The sequence below is a fragment of the Phyllobates terribilis genome, unplaced genomic scaffold (genome assembly GCF_046119375.1).
Source record: "Phyllobates terribilis strain yellow unplaced genomic scaffold, ASM4611937v1 Scaffold_12__6_contigs__length_324123572, whole genome shotgun sequence".
Taxonomy (NCBI): Eukaryota; Metazoa; Chordata; class Amphibia; order Anura; family Dendrobatidae; genus Phyllobates; species Phyllobates terribilis.
In genome coordinates, this window is record NW_027362772.1 from 161,843,466 (window position 1) to 161,865,563 (window position 22,098).

The 22,098-nt window shown below is 47.5% G+C and overlaps 1 protein-coding gene across 1 annotated transcript; it reads left to right on the plus strand.

Annotated features, from left to right (window-relative positions):
• Positions 1-1,668: 1,668 nt before the first annotated feature.
• On the plus strand, positions 1,669-8,500 carry PTH2 (parathyroid hormone 2). Its single transcript, XM_073657797.1, has 3 exons — positions 1,669-1,778; positions 3,592-3,704; positions 8,038-8,500. The coding sequence occupies exons 2-3, from the start codon at positions 3,595-3,597 to the stop codon at positions 8,483-8,485; spliced, it is 558 nt and encodes a 185-aa protein (XP_073513898.1). The 5' UTR covers positions 1,669-1,778; positions 3,592-3,594; the 3' UTR covers positions 8,486-8,500.
• The last annotated feature ends 13,598 nt before the right edge of the window (positions 8,501-22,098 follow it).

The following is a 22,098-nucleotide window of genomic DNA, read 5'->3' on the forward strand; positions in this document are numbered from 1 at the left end:
AAATGCACAGCACAATTTTCATAGTTATAAAATAATTAGAAAACCATGCATCATTTCCTTTACACGTCACAAATACTTGCTAGTTGATGCTGGTATCTGTTATAACTGCCAAAGCACATACATGCGAGTAATGTACAAACCAGGAAGACAAATACCTGAACCTGACAGGTCCCTGTTTTGACTAGGAAAAAACCCTTTTCTGACCCTGGTCTGTCCCTGCCTGACCACGGAGGTTAGCACCCTAAGATAACAAAATAAAAGCGCCCGCACTTGACGGCGGCTTACCCTGAATGTTATTAGCAGCTCCTAGGATCTCTAGAGTAGCAGTTCCCTTAGGAATACAGGAATCACACACAAAACTACTGCAACCAACACAAACTACATCAAAATGAATGAATCCAACAAAGTATCAACAGCAGGAAACACCAATAGGGGAAGGTATTTAAAGCTGCACCCGAAAGGTGATAGAACAGACAAATTGAGCAGATGAAAAACACCTGTTACCCAAAACTGACAGAAACAAAGATAACAGAACTAAAACACCCAAATAAAAGGTGTATCTGTTGTGGCTCAATGGAAAGAGATTCCGACCACAGAACACAGAATCCAGAAGCATGACAGTATCACATAGCATCCTTAAAAAATGTATTTAAGTTTGTGGGTGTAATGTGAAAAAATGTAGATAAGTTAACGGGATATGAATTATTTTTCAAGGCCCTGTGTTCACATATATATGTATGAGTGTATATATGTATATACACTAATCGCCATTGAAATTGCAACATTAAGAAGGAAAGAAGGAGAATTATGAAAATCACAGTTTGTTTAAGTAATAAATATGAGATTATTAAAAATACTCCTTCTCCAGATGCAGTACATTGCAAACTCAATATTAATATGTGAGCCTATAGGAGTCTTTGCTTTGCAGGCCTTGATATAAATACCAAATATTATTAAAATAAAACTTTATTAAGATGCAACACAAACTTCATTATTCTCTGACTTTGATTCACTAATGATCCATTCGAAATATTATATGTCCTATGTGACCATCATCTGTCTCTTTAGCTGGAGAGGCTGGTGACTCACGTCTGGTCCGGGAGCCGCTCGCACTTAACAAGCAAACGACGGCTCTCGTTCTCTAAACAATTAGCCCTTCACCGTTACAATTTTTAACAAGGTCACCCTTAACCCCAACTCTGGAGGTCAGAGGGTTCCCTGGACATTTTGATATTGAAAATTAAATACAAGACAACAGGAAGAGAGAAGAAGGAAGAGGGTTAGGCGAGAGGTCCGTTACTTCTGCTGACTTTGAATTAAAATGAGCAATATTGGATTTTTTCCCTTGCAGTCCTGACACAAGTCTCTCCTTTGCCTCTGCAAAAAGAACACTCGCTTAATTTTTTGCATGTCATTATTCAATTCATTAAAGCGTCCGAGTTACCCCCTTTTCTGGCGTGAATGTAATCTCTTGAGAAATAAATGCTAAGAATAAAGTGGCTTCTTCTACTATTTTCGTATGTTCTCCTCCTCCATGTCTCGACACTAGAGCACATCTTCATAGTTGTTAAAGAAATATCAAGAAGACCCATGAGCAGAGGTGACACAGTCAATTTTGTATATACAGAAACAAAAAAAAAGGCAAAGTACGTCATCTCATAATTGTACCCACGTATCTATAAAAAGAGAGGAGAGCTTGGAGACTACTCAAAACATCACTGGACTTCTATCAACTCAAGACGACAAGTCAAGAACACAGGGGGGGAACAAAGATCCAGGTAACCTCGAGTCTTACCTTACTGCTACCACTAAGGGAAATATGACTATCATACCTAGTGGCCCAAAATTGTTCTCAAGAGACAGAGTTAAGATATCTTAAAATTGAGATGTAGGAACTAAGTCATGAAAGTTGCAATTTATTACTCATTATTGTACTTTTCAAAGTTTTGTAGTTTTTTATAAGTTTACTTCCTTTCCGTTTTACTTTTTTTCTTTCTTTCTTTCTTTCTTTCTTTCTTTCTTTCTTTCTTTCTTTCTCCCAAAATTGTTCTCAAGCGACAGAGTTAAGATATATTAAAATTGAGATGTAGGACCTAAGTCATGAAAGTTGCAATTTATTACTCATTATTGTACTTTTTAAAGTTTAGTAGTTTTCTTATAAGTTTATTTCCTTTCAGTTTTACTTTTCTTTCTTTCTTTCTTTTTTTCTCCCAAAATTGTTCTCAAGTGACAGAGTTAAGATATCTTAAAACTGAGATGTAGGAACTAAGTCATGAAAGTTGCAATTTATTTCTCATTATTGTATCTTCTAAAGTTTTGCAGTTTTACTTTTCTTTCTTTTTTTTTTTTTTAGATATTTGAAGTTTACTGCTTCTTTTAGCATTTTAATTGTAGATGGACCCAAAAATGGATAAACAGACGAGATAAAATGCATAATTTAAATTAAATTTATGAATATATAATTTTCAAGTTTACATACACACTGGTTTAATTAAGTTTAATGTGCAAACAATTAATTAATTGAGGCCAGCAAGCATTCAATGGATGGTAGCTTGTATTATCTTCTAGGAAATGTTCGAAATTTGACTTTGTGCATATCAACTATAGCAGGTACCAAAATAATTATGCCTCTACCAATAAATATCAGGGAACGAGGATGAAACAAGAAGCGTAACTGGAGAAAGTTTTTTGCAAAATGATAGTTGCATGAATCAGCGTATACATCTACACTGCTATGCAATTCTGGGTCACCCTCCTAGCTTGGATTAAAGGAGCACTAAAAAAGACTCAGGATTCTGAACAGATTTAAAATGTATCATAAAAGTTTTAACATGTAGCAGAAGGAGATTGTGAAGAATTTTAAAGCATAACAAAACTTTTTTGAATATTTTTTTATGATTTTGTCCAATATGGAAAGTTATGAAACTTTGCAAATCCCTTTACTAAGGGATTTGTCTTCATTCCTGTAAAAAAAAAATGCATGTCTATGTAGCTTTCAGATCCTCGGCATTTTTCCAGTTTACCTTGAGCTACATTGATATCAGACCATACTCATGTGGAGTACAGATGATGGCAATGATGGGGCAGCTCCTGTCTCCTCCTCGGAGTGTTCTGCTTATCAAAACAATCTCCTACAACAACTTATCTCCAGTTAATGGGACACAGGTGCTGAACTGACCAATCACTGCTATCATCTGTACTCCTTTGAAATCAGTGCAGCTGAAGACAGGAAATAGACTGGGGAAAAGAAGGAGTTTAGAAATCACTTACATGCAATTTGTTGAAGACAAATCCCTTAATTAAGTGATTTGTAAAGTTTCCTAACTTTCCATGCTGGATAAAATTCTACAAAATAAATTAAAAGTTGAAGTATTTTATAATTAAGGTTTGATACTGAAGTCCAGTGGTGTACAAGCATGCATGGCTTGATAAAGGATAGACATGGTTAAATCCATCATACAGATCCTTGTTACCCTCAACATTAAACACAAAGGGACAATGAAGTTACCACGAATGTCTTTTGTCAACTATCTATTGTCCGTACCAAGGATTAAGCAATCAAATGCGTATTATTAATATATATTTTTCTAGGGCATGGAAAGAATTGCTGTTGGGCGAGGCTTTTTTCTGTTCACAGTTCTTTTAGGATGCTGCATTGTGTTGTCTTCTCCAACCATAATTCCCACCATTCGGAACCCAAGCAGGTATGTACCGATGTTTTCCTTTGTAACATGCTCTTATACATTCACATACCAATATATAATACTGGACAAACACTAACAGTAAACAGAATTTGACATTTTCTGATATTTTTTTACGACTTTGTATTATTTTCTTTGCATTATTGCTTTTTTTTACTACTTTGTGTTTCTTTTACAAGATTCAAGGGGTAACGATTCTCCTTGTGAAGAGTGACATGCCAAGCCTGGCATGCCAATGTGAGGAGGCTTTTAAGCCTTGCAATGCTCCTCTGGGAAATTAAATATGTTAATTGCCTCTTCAGAAGAGGACTAGAACTCTAGTGCTACCTATTGGAAGCAGACATCCTAAAAGTCAATATCAACCCTTTATCAAGCCTTGCCACATGACTTAGGATAAAAGCTAAAGCAGAATCTCACTGATGAGGGGCAGCACCCAGAAACCACATGTCTGCAAATTGAGATTGTGCTTTGGCTTTTATCCTAAGTCATGTGAGAAGGCTTGTTAAAGGGTCGATATTGAGTTTTAGGATTGCTGATTCCAATAGGTTGGCGCTAAAGTTCTAGTCCTCTTCCTCTCTGAAGACGCAATTTGCATATTTTACAAGATTAACACCCTCGGATGCAAGTTGTCTCAAATTCCGTTTAGGGTGCGTGTCCCAAAACCAGGTAACCTGGTAGCTTGGAAGGGAAAACCATAAATCTTACATCCCTTAAAGGCATAATTTGTGGCAAATTTAACATGCCTAATGTCAAACACCAGGAATATTGAGGTACTAGCTCTTTTTAGACAAGATATGTCATGTTGTATTAGTTGGAAATGTGTCCAATATATATTTATTATATCGTCAGAAAATGATCTATTGTTTAAATCAGATTTTAGCGTCATATATATTTATTAGTGGATATCACTGAGTCAGTGTAGGGAGACTTATAGGCCTTTAAAGGCATATAAGTCTCCCTACACTGACTTGTTTCTGTCCACAAGGAGAAACTTTACCTCTTAGACCCCCAGTCAGAAGTGTCTCATCCAGCCAAATCAGTTCTTTCTTGCTATGCACTGATGAGAGTCAAAAAGCCCCAAAACAGATTTGCAAATGGGGCTTCTGGTTTGGCTTCTAATATTAAGTCAATAGTAACTTTAAATGGTCAATATTGGCTTTTACAATTGCTAACTCCAAAAGGTGGCACTAAAGTTCCAGTCCTCTTACTCTCTGAAGAGCCTATTTGCACATGTTTGTTACATTTTTGGCATAATTTTTGTTTTCTTATTTAAAAAAAATCTACAATAACTTTCACACTGGTTACTGGAGCTTTGTTAGACTCATACTTACTGTGCTTTCAGGAAGAGTTTTCAGTTGTTTCCTTACCATCAGAGGCAGGATTACAATGACAGGTGACACCTCCATCGAATCACAATAGGTGATGTCACAGCTGACCCTCCTCCCTCTCACTTCACATTGACCTATGCACACACTCATTAGCTGCTTCAATACAAAAGATAGGATTGAGGGATCTGTTAATTGCAGCTAATGTACATGTAGATTTACAGAAACAAAAGGAAGGAAGAGTCTAAATTATCCACGTGGTCTGTGTGAAAATTGCATGGTCACTAATTTTGTTTTTGCAATACAGATTGTGATATAAAAAAAAACATTGCCAAAATAAAAAAAGACATTTAACACAAAAACCTGATTTAAAGAATAAATAATTTTCTGTTGACACATTCCCTTTATAGGGGTTACATAAAAAAACTCCACAACATGATTACACATGACTTAGCATCGTCCCATGTGTATCCATCGTCAAAAAGTTTTATACTTCAGTGCTTAATATCCTGTGATGCCTATTATTTAAGTAGGTGTTAAAGGACTACAAATTCCATCATGACTGAATATATGACAACCACTGTCTTCAAATGGGTACAAAAAACTCCTGTTCTCATTGGTCAGTGGAGGCTCTCAGATGTGAAATCCCAGCTATTGGCAACTTACCACTTGTCGTATGGATAGGGACAACCACTTTAAACCACTCTCCTGCTTTAATCTCCTTGCTTCCCCTTTCCCATTGGTCCTATCTTGTGTCCACAGGGGGCTGTAAATCTTGCTCCATTTAAATGAAATCCGTCAGTAGTTTTTGCCCTGTAATCTGACAGCAGTATGATGTAGGGATAGAGACCCTGATTCCAGTGATGTATCACTTTACTTTACTTGGTATAGCAGTTGTGATACAATCACAGTTTTCTTTACTGCAGATCTAGCACAGCTCGGACTGCTGAGCTGTGTATAACCTCGCCCACACCACTGATTGGCTGCTTTCTATGCACACTGTAACACTGTATATTAACAGAAAGCTACCAATCAGTGCTGGAGGTGTGGTTGGACCAGTAGGCACAAGACACCTAGTCTTGTAGTGATAATCTCCTGCTAATAAATCACTAATTGTGTTGTGACAGAAAAACTAAAAAAAAATGTTCGAAGTCTGCTGTATTAATGACAGAAGGGTGACTAACGGACTACCATCTATACATACAGACATATAGTAGGGGAAAATATTATGGTCCATAAATACAACTATGTACCATTTCTAATACTGGTTCTTTAAGTACCAGGACCAATGTGCAGCTCCTATCTATGCACCTTCTGTAGCCTCATCCCTGTCTACAGCTACTTTAGGAGCTATGGTCAGGTTTTTCACAGCATTAAGAACATTTTAAAGGGAACCCATCTCATTGAAAATGCAATCAATCTGCCGGCAGCATGTTGTAGAGCAGAGGGAGCTGAGTACATATATAATAAATGTTAATGTTGATGTTCTAATGAATATATTACAATTGATACTGAATATTTTCCTTAAAAAAAAATAAATTAAAAATTAGAATTAAACTTAAATTTTATATACACTCCTCATCATTAAAATTGCAACACCAAGAAGGAAAAGTCATGGAGTGAAGGAAATCACAGGATGCAGACAGGTTACTGATCTGCAAATGCTGAAAAATGGAAACAAAATTTTCAAAACATCTCGATTTATTCATTCTGGAGTATGAGCGCCAAGTGCAGAAATCACCGCACTTACAGCCTTGACTGCTATCAATGAGGTCTGAGGATTGTTTTGTCATGCTGAAAGCACTTGAGCACAGAAATCATCAAGATCCGCTGCTGGCAGGTCCCTTGGCAATTGCCAACCAATGACATCGCAGATGCGCTCCATGGGAGACAAGTCCGGACACTCTGCAGGCCATGGTAACACATTTAGGCCACGCAGGCTGATCACAGTAGCACCAGAAACATGAGGCCTGGGATTGTTGTGCTAAAAAATGGTGCCTGGGACACTTTGAAGAACTAACCGTAGCACTAGTTCCATGATTGCTCTGTTCTGTACGACGAGGGAAGTTGCACATCACATACCAAGCCAAAGCCATCAAACAGTGTCCACACAAATCATCAGAAGGAGTTTGCACAACATTGAGCTACAAGCCAGACGTCCAGTTATAAGTAATCCATTGACCTCAGGCCACCACTCTCAAAGGCTATCATGGTGCAGAGCAAGATGGCAAAACAGGCTGGAATGAAGGTCTATCCTCTTCAGCAATGAGTCCCTCTTTTGTCTTAGATGCCAAGATAGCTGGAGATTGATCTGTAGACCACGCGGGCAACACCATGAAGAGGCATCCACGAGAGAACATCACAACAGACCTACTCCCAGAGTTGTGGTTTGGTATCCGGACCCCTCTAATCTTTATTACAGATGCACTAACAGCTCGGCGTTACATTGATTTGGTCCTGGAACCAGTGGTGCAGCCATTTCTCCAAAGTGTCCCAGTGTTAGTTTTTCAACATGACAACCCCAGACTGCAAGTTTTCATGTGCTGCTGTGAGCAACATGTGTGCCCTAAACGTGCTACCATGTCCTGCAGCATCTCTAGACTTGTCTCCCATCAAGCACATCTGGGACATCATCGGTGGGTGATTACAACAGCGGATCCTGCCAGCAGCGGATCTTGATGATTTGCTCAAGTGCATTGAGCACAGCTGAACCTTCCTCATGCGACAATTAATAACCTCGGTGATAGCAGTCGATTTTTCCCTCTTGGTGTTCCAATTTCAATGTTGAGGAGTGTATATATTCCGAAAAATATTAAGAATAACTTGTTACTTACTAATTTTACTTGGCGATAACAGTCAATCAATGTTGGGACCATTCACTGGACTCCTAAGTTTATTATATGCTTATTGGATTGGATGCAGATTTGATTGCATTTTCAACATGAAGGCTTCCCTTCATATGTGTATGGTATTGCACTTTTTAGTGACTGTTTACTTACCTTTCATTCTAGACTCTGGAAACGAGACCTCTCTGACCAATCTCTTAGTGACAAACAGTTAAATTCCTTTCTGAGTCGACCAGACTCTTGGAGCCAACAAGTCCCTTCCATAACATTCCATGACTGGAGCCTTAAGATGCTATCCTCAGACGTGCTCCCGAATGAGTCACCAAATGAGAGGGCCAGGAAGTTGCTCATGCAGCCAATCACCAGAGAGCTCCTATTCGGCTCCAATGATGTTTCGAAAAAAGTTATAACAGACGATGCCAGGCTTAACAGAGGAATGAGTGACCAAAGATGGCTGTCAATGTGGCCTACTAATGAAGAGATGGAAAAACGGAGCATTGTAGTGGCGGATGATGCTGCTTTCCGAGAGAAGAGCAAAATGCTTACTGCAATGGAAAGACAGAAATGGCTAAATTCGTACATGCAGAAACTTCTAGTAGTCAATTCCAATTAACTGGTATCAATAGCGAACCTCATTTTATGTGTCTTCGATGTTCCGTCAATAAACATTAAAACTAATTTTTGGTTTTGGGCAAATGTGCGCAATTCTCTTTGTCCTCTCACTTTGTCTTTCTATTCAGAAAGAAATTTCTCTACAGAGTTTCTTGTCTCCTCACTTCGTTGACTCCTCTTCCGGCACTTTCTCTACTGTTGCCAAACCCCCAGACACAACATAAGTCCCCTAAATACTGTTTTTATGACATCATGCTATACCCTTATATATCGACAAATTATTATTATTAATGCCACTGAAAACAAAAGTGACAAATATTGAAGCCATAGATAAAGATGAGATTATGATGGCGTTGAAATGGCGAGTAATTTAGGTGGTGTGGGGTTGGAGCACACACGCTAAGAACAAGCACCAATTTAACGCCCGTTCAGGAGTGGAACAGGTTAGATGTAAGCACTAAGCAGTAGACAAGGGAGTGCTGGTGCGCTGCCAAGGAGGAGAGTGGAGACACAGTAGGTAAGTATAGATACCTATATTGGAAGTATTCAGAATCACAAACCAGTTTTCGGCTCCAAACTGGAGCCTTTGTCAGGCGATAACCACCTAACGAATGCTCCAGACCGGAGCCAAAAACCGGACTGTAATCCTGAATACTTCTAATAAAGTTATCTATACTTACAGTACCTACTGTGTCTACACAGTGTACTAGCATCCCCTTGTCTGCTAAATACTGTAGCTAGACCCCAAAAAATAATAGTGCCTAACAGAGTCCCATGTTGTGCTTCATACAGTACTGGTGCCCAAAGTAAAGAAAGAGTGCACACATGGAAAAAAAATTGCCATATTTTGTACACCACACAGGAATAGTGCCCCCACACAGGAACAGTGACCTTTTCAGTGTGTCGGAACAGTAAAAGAGCATCATAAAAGCCCCAAACAGTAAAAATGTCATTGTTGTAATGATGCTCTCCCCCTGTGCCACTTATAAAGTAATAATGTCCCTTACCCCAACTGTGCAATATTACCCCATTTATGCCCCCTAGAAAGTAAAAATACTTTTTATTGCCTCCTACAAAGCATTACAACCACATTTGTGCCCCTTAAAAAGTTTTAATGCCCCTAGAGTGCCCCAAAGGAAACAGCATGCTTGCATGCTTTTTCTTACAAAACACATCTCTGTTGTCTGAAATATCACATTTTGTCACACAAATGCACCATTTTTGCAATTAATTGATTATGAATTGGCATGTAAATGTTTGGGCACCCCTGCTAAAAATTACTGTTATTATGAACAGTTAAAGAAGTTGTCCACTATATGGACAACTCCTTGTCATACGTCATGCTTCGCCCCGGTAAAATAAAAAAGCCTATACTCATCTCCGGTGACTGCATTGTTCCAATTGTTGTGACACATGAGCCAGACACCCAGTCACAGCGCTGGCATCACTGTCACCAGGTTCCTAGAACTAGGGGTGCCCTAGTCTATCCCTGTCCCCTGGATTACTCCTGAAGGTGGAGGCGTCGGGTTCACTTGCTATGCTCCTATATCCACCCTTATCTGTCCCCTCCCCCACCTAAGGTAGTGGAAAGGTGAAGTGCATAGCAACACACTAACCAGACATACAAGGGAAGATGGACAGGGATTAATGAAAATACTAACCATACAAAATTCACATACCAAACAACAGAGTGGGACAAAGGGAAGTTAAAGGAAGGAGAATCCAAACAGGAGAGGATGAGGATGTGCACACAGACAAAACTCCAAGCAACAATCTGTTGACAAATCTCCAAAACGCCAATTCCAACCACAAACTACACCTCCTACTCCAGAATCAGGCAGTAAGAACTAATACTGGCAATCCTTAAGTGCCAGAGATGAGCAGATATAGCAGAGGGGAGTAGCCCACACTGAACAGCAGAGTTAATCCAGGTAGGAAAGCTCCAGGAGCTTCAACTAAACAGATTAACCCTTGCACTGCTAGCAAGGAAAAAAACTGCACTGTTTAATAAGATGGTGAAGTACTTCTAACCAGTGCAGGAAATCGTGAAACCAGACACCGCGGTCTTCTAGCCCCTCTCCATCGTGGTATCCCCATGACAAAAGGGCTAATTTTAAAGATGACACATATCCTTTGTATTTTAGGCTAAAAAAATATATTGCCATTTTGTACATTTTAAAAATTACAAAATGGAAAATGGGCTGATGCAAATGTTTGGGAACCCTGCATGGTTAGTACCTAGTAGCACCCCCTTTTGCAAGTAAGTGGCGCTAGTAGCTCTGACTTTATGAGAGCAAATACAGAGGGTTCACCATAAGGTGCAAACCATTATTTATTTATTTAATGGCCTGTGGCTTGATCTCGAGCCATGGTGACTTGACAGATGAACGCTCTCTAGGAGGATCAATCTTGTGCAAGCCTAGATAGGTCCACCAGGGTCTTCTCCACTGCTATCTTGATTTTATCAAGCCATCAGGTTTCCTGTCTTCCTTTTCACCTTGTTTCTTCTATTCTTCCGACCATGATGGCCTTCTCCAGTGATTGCTCTCTTCGTATGTTGTGTCCAAAGTAGACAAGTCATAGCTTGGTGATCCTTGGTTCCAGTGACATGTCTGGCTTAACTTGTTCCAAGATTGATTTTGAAAACCATTAATTGGCCTTAAAAATAGAAACAAAAAACATCTAAAGAAGCCATCCCAACTCAGGAAAAGCATTATTTGGATAGATGAAACTAAGATCAACCTGTACCAGAATGACGGGAAGAAGAAAGTATGGAGAAGGCATGGAATGGCTCATGATCCGAAGCACACCACATCCTCTGTAAAACATGTTGGACGCAGTGTGTTGGCATGGGCATGCATGACTTCCAATGGTCACTAGAGTTTATTGATGATGTGACTGAAGACAGAAGCAGCTGGATGAATTCTGACGTATACAGGGCTATACTTTCAGCTCAGATTAAACCAAATGCAACACGGTTCATTGGATGACGCTTCACAGTACAGATGAATAATGGCCCAAAACATACCACGAAAGCAACCCAGGAGTTATTTAGGCAAGGAAGTGGAATATTCTGCAGTGGCCAGATCAATCACCAGATCTCAACCCTGTTGAGCTGCATGTCATCAGGATTTTGCTAAGTAAACTACAAGCATTGTCAGGTTGGTGCTGTTACACTGATTAAAATGATAAGTGGGTTGAAGAAATCCGTCTTGTGGTTGTAGTTTAATCTGTTTTTGCAGTTTAGAGTTAATGAGATGCTCGTGCTCCGGGGCGGGCCCGTGGGCAGGTATCTTTTTGGTACTCTGGCCTCATTGTTATCATTCTGGGCTTAAATGACAGGTCACTGAACCATCAGTGACCTGCCTCCTAGTTTAAATACTGCGCCTGCTCATTTATTATTGTCTTCTTAAAAAAAAAATTTTGCTCCAGCAAAATGGCACAGATTGAGAGCATCACTTGCCGATAGATGCTACTGCGCATGCGCCGGCAACATTTTCTTGGAGCCAATTTTTTTTTATTATTAAGACCATAATATTTTAATCAGTGCAACAGCGCCAACCTGACAATGCCTGATGACAGGTTTCCTTTAAGACAAAACAAAAGACAGAAAGACCCACAAACAAGCAACAATTGAAGTCAGGAGGTAACCATAGGCGGATTAGAATGAGGGCAATCTGGACTACCGCCCGGGGCCCCGGGGCTCCAGGGGGCCCGGGGCTCCGGGTCGTCCATGGCCAGATTGCCCACATTATAATATGTGCGGCGCCGCGGCACATACCGGTTGTCAGAGGCGGGGGGGCCCGGACCGCTCCCCCAGCAGCAGCGCACGGCCGCTGCTTCTTCTTCGGCCGGGCCAGCACTGCAGCTGTTAACTTTCCTGTGTGCTGGCCCAGCCACGTCACAGCTAGGAGACATGGCCCTCTGCGCTGCCGTGTCTGCTAGTGTGACGTCAAGCAGTGCGCGCCCGGCCTGCACTGCTGCACCGGAGAGGAGCTGGACGACGGGAGACGGGGGATGGTGAGTGAGTGAGTGTGTGTGTGTGTGAGAGTGAGAGTGATTGAGTGAGTGAGTGTGTGTGTGTGCAGATATCATTGTGTGATGTCTGTTTATATGCATTTTTGTGTTTCAAATGTGTTTATGCGTGTATGTATATGTTTGTATATGTTTGTGTCTGTGCGTGACTGCGTGCGGTCTCCCGCTGTATATACATGGCGCCGTGCGGCCTCCTGCTGTGTATAGATGGCTCCGTGCAGCCTCCTGCTGTGTATAGATGGCACCGTGCGGCCTCCTGCTGTGTATAGATGGCTACGTGCGGCCTCCTGCTGTGTATAGGAGGTGCCGTGCGGCCGCCCGCTGTATATAGATGGCGTCGTGCGGCCTCCTGCTGTTTATAGATGGCGCCGTGTGACCTCCTGCTGTGTATAGATGCCACCGTGCGGCCCCCTGCTGTGTATAAATGGCGCCATGCGGTCTCCTGCTGTGGATAGATGGCTACGTGTGGCCTCCTGCTGTGCATAGATGGCTACGAGCGGCCTCCTGCTGTGTATAGATGGCACCGTGAGGCCTCCTGCTGTGTATAGATGGCTACATGTGGCCTCCCGCTATGTATAGATGGCTACGTGCGGCCTCCTGCTGTGTATAGATGGCTACGTGTGGCCCCCTGCTGTGTAAAGATGGCTACGTGCGGCATCCTGCTGTGTATAGATGGCTATGTGCGGCCTCCTGCTGTGTATAGATGGCACCGTGCGGCCTCCCGCTGTGTATAGGTGGTGCCGTGTGGCCTCCCGCTGTATATAGATGGCGCCGTGCGGCCTCCTGCTGTGTATAGATGGCTACGTGTGGCCTCCTGCTGTGCATAGCTGGCTATGAGCGGCCTCCTGCTGTGTATAGATGGCACCGTGTGGCCTCCTGCTGTGTATAGATGGCTACGTGTGGCCTCCTGCTGTGCATAGATGGCTACGAGCGGCCTCCTGCTGTGTATAGATGGCACCGTGCGGCCTCCTGCTGTGTATAGATGGTGACGTGTGGCCTCCCGCTATGTATAGATGGCTACGTGCGGCCTCCTGCTGTGTATAGATGGCTACGTGTGGCCCCCTGCTGTGTAAAGATGGCTACGTGCGGCATCCTGCTGTGTATAGATGGCTACGTGCGGCCTCCTGCTGTATATAGATGGCACCGTGCGGCCTCCCGCTGTGTATAGGTGGTGCCGTGTGGCCTCCTGCTGTGCATAGATGGCGCCGTGCGGCCTCCTGCTGTGTATAGATGGCGCCGTGTGGCCCCCTGCTGTGTATAGATGGCACCATGCGGCCTACTGCTGTGTATAGATGGCTACGTGTGGCCTCCTCCTGTGTATAGATGGCTACGTGCGGCCTCCTCTTGTGTATAGTTGGCACCGTGCGGCCTCCCGCTGTGTATAGAGGGCTATGTGCGGCCTGCTGCTGTGTATAGATGGCGCAGTGCGGCCCACTGCTGTGTATAGATGGCGCCGTGCGGCCTCCTGCTGTGTATAGAGGGCTAAATGCGGCCACCTGCTGTGTATAGATGGCTACGTGCGGCACCCTGCTGTGTATAGATGGCACCTTGCGGCCTCCTGCTGTGTATAGATGGCTACGTGCGGCCTCCTGCTGTGTATAGATGGCTACGTGCGGCCTCCTGCTGTGTATAGATGGCTACTTGCGGCACCCTGCTGTGTATAGATGGCTACGTGTGGCCTACTGCTGTATATAGATGGCTACTTGCGGCCTCCTGCTGTGTATAGATGGCTACGTGCGTCCTCCCGCTGTGTATAAATGGCTACGTGTGGCCTCCCGCTATGTATAGATGGCTACGTGCGGCCTCTTGCTGTGTATAGATGGCTACGTGTGGCCCCCTGCTGTGTAAAGATGGCTACGTGCGGCCTCCTGCTGTATATAGATGGCTACGTGCGGCCTCCCGCTGTGTATAGAGGGCTATGTGCGGCCTGCTGCTGTGTATAGATGGTGCAGTGCGGCCCACTGCTGTGTATAGATGGCGCCGTGCGGCCTCCTGCTGTGTATAGAGGGCTAAATGCGGCCACCTGCTGTGTATAGATGGCTACGTGCGGCACCCTGCTGTGTATAGATGGCACCTTGCGGCCTCCTGCTGTGTATAGATGGCTACGTGCGGCCTCCTGCTGTGTATAGATGGCTACGTGCGGCCTCCTGCTGTGTATAGATGGCTACTTGCGGCACCCTGCTGTGAATAGATGGCTACGTGTGGCCTACTGCTGTATATAGATGGCTACTTGCGGCCTCCTGCTGTGTATAGATGGCTACGTGCGTCCTCCCGCTGTGTATAAATGGCTACGTGTGGCCTCCCGCTATGTATAGATGGCTACGTGCGGCCTCTTGCTGTGTATAGATGGCTACGTGTGGCCCCCTGCTGTGTAAAGATGGCTACGTGCGGCCTCCTGCTGTATATAGATGGCTACGTGCGGCCTCCTGCTGTGTATAGATGGCGCCGTGCGGCCTCCCGCTGTGTATACATGGCTACGTGCGGCCTCCCGCTGTGTATAGATGGCTATGTGTGGCATCCTGCTGTGTATAGGTGGTGCCGTGTGGCCTCGCGCTGTATATAGATGGCGCCGTGCGGCCTCCAGCTTTGTATAGATGGCGCCGTGCGGCCTACTGCTGTGTATAGATGGCGCCGTGTGGCCCCCTGCTGTGTATGGATGGCACCATGCGGCCTGCTGCTGTGTATAGATGGCTACGTGAGGCCTCCTCCTGTGTATAGATGGCTACGTGTGGCCTCCTCTTGTGTATAGTTGCACCGTGTGGCCTCCTGCTGTGTATAGATGGCTATGTGCGGCCTGCTGCTGTGTATAAATGGCTATGTGTGCCCTCCCGCTATGTATAGATGGCTACGTGCGGCCTCCTGCTGTGCATAGATGGCGACGTGTGGCCTCCTGCTATGTATAGATGGCTACGTGCGGCCTCCTGCTGTATATAGATGGCTACGTGTGGCCCCCTGCTGTGTAAAGATGGCTAAGTGCGGCCTACTGCTGTGTACAGATGGCGCCGTGAGGCCTCCTGCTGTGTATAGATGGATACGTGCGGCCTCCCGCTGTGTATAGATGGCTACATGCGGCCTCCTGCTGTGTATAAGTGGTGCCGTGTGGCCTCCCGCTGTATATAGATGGCGCCGTGCGGCCTCCTGCTGTGTATAGATGGCGCCGTGCGGCCTCCTACTGTGTATAGATGGCGCCGTGTGGCCCCCTGTTGTGTATAGATGGCACCATGCGGCCTACTGCTGTGTATAGATGGCTAGGTGCGGCCTCCTCCTGTGTATAGATGGCTACGTGCGGCCTACTCTTGTGTATAGTTGGCAAAGTGCGGCCTACCGCTGTGTATAGATGGCTATGTGCGGCCTGCTGCTGTGTATAGATGGCGCAGTGCGGCCCACTGCTGTGTATAGAGGGCGCCGTGCAGCCTCCTGCTGTGTATAGATGGCTACACGCGGCCACCTGCTGTGTATAGATGGCTATGTGCGGCACCCTGCTATGTATAGATGGCACCTTGCGGCCTCCTGCTGTGTATAGATGGCTACGTGCGGCCTCCTGCTGTGTATAGATGGCTACGTGCGGCCTCCTGCTGTGTATAGATGGCTACGTGCGGCACCCTGCTGTGTATAGATGGCTACGTGTGGCTTACTGCTATATATAGATGGCTACTTGTGGCCTCCTGCTGTGTATAGATGGCTACGTGCGTCCTCTCGCTGTGTATAAATGGCTACGTGTGGCCTCCTGATGTGTATAAATGGCTACGTGTGGCCTCCTGCTGTGTAAAGATGGATACGTGCGGCCCCCTGCTGTGTATAGATGGCTACGTGCGGCCTCCTGCTGTGTATAAATGGCTACGTGTGGCCTCGCGCTGTGTATAGATGGCTACGTGCGGCCTCCCGCTGTGTATAGATGGCTATGTGCGGTCTCGTGCTGTGTATAGGTGGCTACGTGCGGCCTCCTGCTGTGTATAGATGGCTACGTGCGGCCTCCTGCTGTGTATAGATGGCTACGTGCGGCCTCCTGCTGTGTACAGAGGGCTACGTGCGTCCTCCCGCTGAGTATAGATGGCTACGTTTGGCCTCCTGCTGTGTATAGAGGGCTACATGCGGCCTCCTGCTGTGCATACATGGCTACGTGCGGCCTCCTGCTGTGTATAGATGGCACTGTGCGGCCTCCCGCTGTGTATAGATGGCTACGTGCGGCCTCCTGCTGTGTATAGATGGCTACATGCAGCCTCCTGCTGTGTATAGATGACTACGTGCGGCCCCCTGCTGTGTATCTATGGCTACGTGCGGCCTCCTACTGTGTATAGATGGCGCCGTGTGGTCCCCTGCTCTGTATGGATGGCACCATGCGGCCTGCTTCTGTGTATAGATGGCTACCTGAGGACTCCTGCTGTGTATAGATAGCTACGTGCAGCCTCCCGCTGTGTATAGATGGCTATGTGCGGCCTCCCGCTGTGTAAAGATGGCTACGTGTGGCCTCCTGCTGTGTAAAGATGGCTACATTCGACCTCCTGCTGTCTACAGATGTCTACGTGCGGCCTCCTGCTGTGTATAGAAGGCTACGTGCGGCCTCCTGCTGTGTATAGATGGCACCGTGCAGCCTCCTGCTGTGTATAGATGGATACGTGCGGCCTCCCGCTGTGTATAGATGGCTACATGCGGCCTCCTGCTGTGTATAGGTGGTGCCGTGTGGCCTCCCGCTGTATATAGATGGCGCCGTGCGGCCTCCTGCTGTGTATAGATGGCGCCGTGCGGCCTCCTACTGTGTATAGATGGCGCCGTGTGGCCCCCTGTTGTGTATAGATGGCACCATGCGGCCTACTGCTGTGTATAGATGGCTAGGTGCGGCCTGCTCCTGTGTATAGATGGCTACGTGCGGCCTACTCTTGTGTATAGTTGGCAAAGTGCGGCCTCCCGCTGTGTATAGATGGCTATGTGCGGCCTGCTGCTGTGTATAGATGGCGCAGTGCGGCCCACTGCTGTGTATAGAGGGTGCCGTGCAGCCTCCTGCTGTGTATAGATGGCTACACGCGGCCACCTGCTGTGTATAGATGGCTATGTGCGGCACCCTGCTATGTATAGATGGCACCTTGCGGCCTCCTGCTGTGTATAGATGGCTACGTGCGGCCTCCTGCTGTGTATAGATGGCTACGTGCGGCCTCCTGCTGTGTATAGATGGCTACGTGCTGCACCCTGCTGTGTATAGATGGCTACGTGTGGCTTACTGCTGTATATAGATGGCTACTTGTGGCCTCCTGCTGTGTATAGATGGCTACGTGCGTCCTCTCGCTGTGTATAGATGGCTACGTGTGGCCTCCTGATGTGTATAAATGGCTACGTGTGGCCTCCTGCTGTGTAAAGATGGATACGTGCGGCCCCCTGCTGTGTATAGATGGCTACGTGCGGCCTCCTGCTGTGTATAAATGGCTACGTGTGGCCTCGCGCTGTGTATAGATGGCTACGTGCGGCCTCCCGCTGTGTATAGATGGCTACGTGCGGTCTCGTGCTGTGTATAGGTGGCTACGTGCGGCCTCCTGCTGTGTATAGATGGCTACGTGCGGCCTCCTGCTGTGTATAGATGGCTACGTGCGGCCTCCTGCTGTGTACAGAGGGCTACGTGCGTCCTCCCGCTGAGTATAGATGGCTACGTTTGGCCTCCTGCTGTGTATAGAGGGCTACATGCGGCCTCCTGCTGTGCATACATGGCTACGTGCGGCCTGCTGCTGTGTATAGATGGCACTGTGCGGCCTCCCGCTGTGTATAGATGGCTACGTGCGGCCTCCTGCTGTGTATAGATGGCTACATGCAGCCTCCTGCTGTGTATAGATGACTACGTGCGGCCCCCTGCTGTGTATCTATGGCTACGTGCGGCCTCCTACTGTGTATAGATGGCGCCGTGTGGTCCCCTGCTCTGTATGGATGGCACCATGCGGCCTGCTTCTGTGTATAGATGGCTACCTGAGGACTCCTGCTGTGTATAGATAGCTACGTGCAGCCTCCTGCTGTGTATAGATGGCTATGTGCGGCCTCCCGCTGTGTAAAGATGGCTACGTGTGGCCTCCTGCTGTGTAAAGATGGCTACATTCGACCTCCTGCTGTCTACAGATGTCTACGTGCGGCCTCCTGCTGTGTATAGAAGGCTACGTGCGGCCTCCTGCTGTGTATAGATGGCACCGTGCAGCCTCCTGCTGTGTATAGATGGCTATGTGCAGCCTCCTGCTGTTTATAGATGGCTACGTGCGGCCTCCCGCTGGGTATAGATGGCTACGTGCGGCCTCCTGCTGTGTATAGATGGCTACGTGCGGCCTCCTGCTGTGTATAGATCGCACCGTGCGGCCTCCTGCTGTGTATAGATGGCGCCATGCGGCCTACTGCTGTGTATAGATGGCACCGTGCGGCCTCCTGCTGTGTATAGATAGCACCGTGCGGTCTCCCGCTGTGTATAGATGGTGCCGTGCGGCCTCCCGCTGTGTATAGATGGCTACGTACGCACTCCTGCTGTGTATAGATGGCTACGTGTGGCCCCTGCACTGTATAGATGGCTATGTGCGGCCTCCTACAGTGTATAGATGGCGCCGTGCGGCCTCCTGCTGTGTATAGATGGCGCCGTGCGGCCTTCTGCTGAGTATAGATGGCGCCGTGCGGCCTCCTGCTGTGTATAGATGGCGCCGTGCGGCCCCCTGCTGTGTATAGATGGCGCCATGTGGCCTCCTGCTGTGTATAGATGGCTATGTGTGGCTTCCTGCTGTGTATAGATGGCTACGTGCTGCCTCTTGCTGTGTATAGATGGCACCGTGCGGCCTCCCGCTGTGTATAGATAGCTACTTGCGGCCTGCTGCTGTGTATAGATGGAGCCGTGCGGCCTCCTGCTGTGTATAGATGGCGCCATGTGCCTCCTGCTGTGTATAGATGGCTATGTGTGGCCTCCTGCTGTGTATAGATGGCTACGTGCTGCCTCTTGCTGTGTATAGATGGCACCGTGCGGCCTCCCGCTGTGTATAGATAGCTACTTGCGGCCTGCTGCTGTGTATAGATGGCGCCGTGTGGCCTCCTGCTGTGTATAGATGGCTACGTGCAGCCTCCTGCTGTGTATAGATGGCTACGTGTGGACTCCCGCTGTGTATAGATGGCTACGTGCGGCTTCCTGCTGTGTATAGATGGCTACGTGTGGCCCCCTGCTGTGTATAGATGGCGCCATGCGGCCTACTGCTGTGTATAGATGGCTACGTGCGGCCTCCTGCTGTGTATAGATGGCTACGTGTGGCCTCCCGCTGTGTATAGATGGCTACGTGCGGCTTCCTGCTTTGTATAGATGGCTACGTGTGGCCCCCTGCTGTGTATAGATGGCTATGTGTGGCCTCCTGCTGTGTATAGATGGCTACGTGCTGCCTCTTGCTGTGCATAGATGGCACTGTGCGGCCTCCCGCTGTATATAGATAGCTACTTGCGGCCTGCTGCTGTGTATAGATGGCGCCGTGCGGCCTCCTGCTGTGTATAGATGGCTACGTGCGGCCTCCTGCTGTGTATAGATGGCTACGTGTGGCCTCCCGCTGTGTATAGATGGCTACGTGCGGCTTCCTGCTGTGTATAGATGGCTACGTGTGGCCCCCTGCTGTGTATAGATGGCGCCATGCGGCCTACTGCTGTGTATTGATGGCTACGTGCAGCCTCCTCCTGTGTATAGATGGCTACGTGCGGCCTCCTCTTGTGTATAGATGGCACCGTGCGGCCTCCCGCTGTGCACAGATGGCTATGTGCGGCCTGTTGCTGTTTATAGATGGCGCAGTGCGGCCCACTGCTGTGTATAGATGGCGCCGTGCGGCCTCCTGCTGTGTATAGATGGCTACGTGCGGCCACCTGCTGTGTATAGATGGCAACGTGCAGCCCCCTGCTGTGTATAGATGGCATCTTGCGGCCTCCTGCTGTGTATAGATGGCTACGTGCGGCCTCCTGCTGTATATAGATGCTACTTGCGTCCTCCTGCTGTGTATAGATGGCTACGTGCGTCCTCCCGCTGTGTATAGATGGCTACGTGTGGCCTCCTGCTGTGTATAAATGGTTACGTGCGGCCTCCTGCTGTGTAAAGATGGCTCCGTGCGGCCCCCTGCTGTGCATAGATGGCTACGTGCGGCCTCCTGCTGTATATAGATGGCGCCGTGCGGCTTCCCGCTGTGTATAGACAGCTACGTGAGGCCTCCTGCTGTGTATAGATGGCTAAGTGTGGCCTCCCGCTGTGGATAGATGGGTATGTGAGGCCTCCTGCTGTGTAACGATGGCTACGTGCGGCCTCCCGCTGTGTATAGATGGCTACGTGCGGTCTCGCGCTGTGTATAGGTGGCTACGTGCGGCCTCCTGCTGTGTATAGATGGCTACGTGCGGCCTCCTGCTGTGTATAGATGGCTACGTGCAGCCTCCTGCTGTGTACAGAGGGCTACGTGCGTCCTCCCGCTGAGTATAGATGGCTACGTGTGGCCTCCTGCTGTGTATAAATGGCTACGTGCGGCCCCCTGCTGTGTATAGATGGCTACGTGCGGCCTCCTGCTGTGTATAGATGGCTACGTGCGGCTTCTCGCTGTGTATAGATGGCTACGTGAGGCCTCCTGCTGTGTATAGATGGCTACGTGCGGCCTCCCGCTGTGTATAGATGGCTACGTGCGGTCTCGCGCTGTGTATAGATGGCTACGTGCGGCCTCCTGCTGTGTATAGATGGCTACGTGCGGCCTCCTGCTGTGTATAGATGGCTACGTGCGGCCTCCTGCTGTGTATAGAGGGCTACGTGCGGCCTCCTGCTGTGCATACATGGCTACGTGCGGCCTCCTGCTGTGTATAGATGGCACTGTGCGGCCTCCCGCTGTGTATAGATGGCTACGTGCGGCCTCCTGCTGTGTATAGATGGCTACGTGCGGCCTCCTGCTGTGTATAGATGACTACGTGCGGCCCCCTGCTGTGTATCTATGGCTACGTGCGGCCTCCTACTGTGTATAGATGGCGCCGTGCGGCCTCCTGCTGTGTATAGATGGCTACCTGAGGACTCCTGCTGTGTATAGATGGCTACGTGCAGCCTCCCGCTGTGTATAGATGGCTATGTGCGGCCTCCCGCTGTGTAAAGATGGCTACGTGTGGCCTCCTGCTGTGTAAAGATGGCTACGTGCGACCTCCTGCTGTCTACAGATGGCTACGTGCGGCCTCCTGCTGTGTATAGAAGGCTACGTGCGGCCTCCTGCTGTGTATAGATGGCTACGTGCGGCCTCCTGCTGTGTATAAATGGCGCCGTGCAGCCTCCTGCTGTGTATAGATGGCTATGTGCAGCCTCCTGCTGTTTATAGATGGCTACGTGCGGCCTCTTACTGTGTATAGATGGCTACGTGCGGCCTCCTGCTGTCTATAGATGGCTATGTGCGGCCTCCCGCTGTGTATAGATGGCACCGTGCGGCCTCCTGCTGTGTATAGATGGGACCGTGGGGCCTCCTGCTGTGTATAGATGGCTATGTACGGCCTCCCGCTGTGTATAGATGGCTACGTGCGGCCTCCTGCTGTGTATAGATCGCACCGTGCGGACTCCTGCTGTATATAGATGGCGCCATGCGG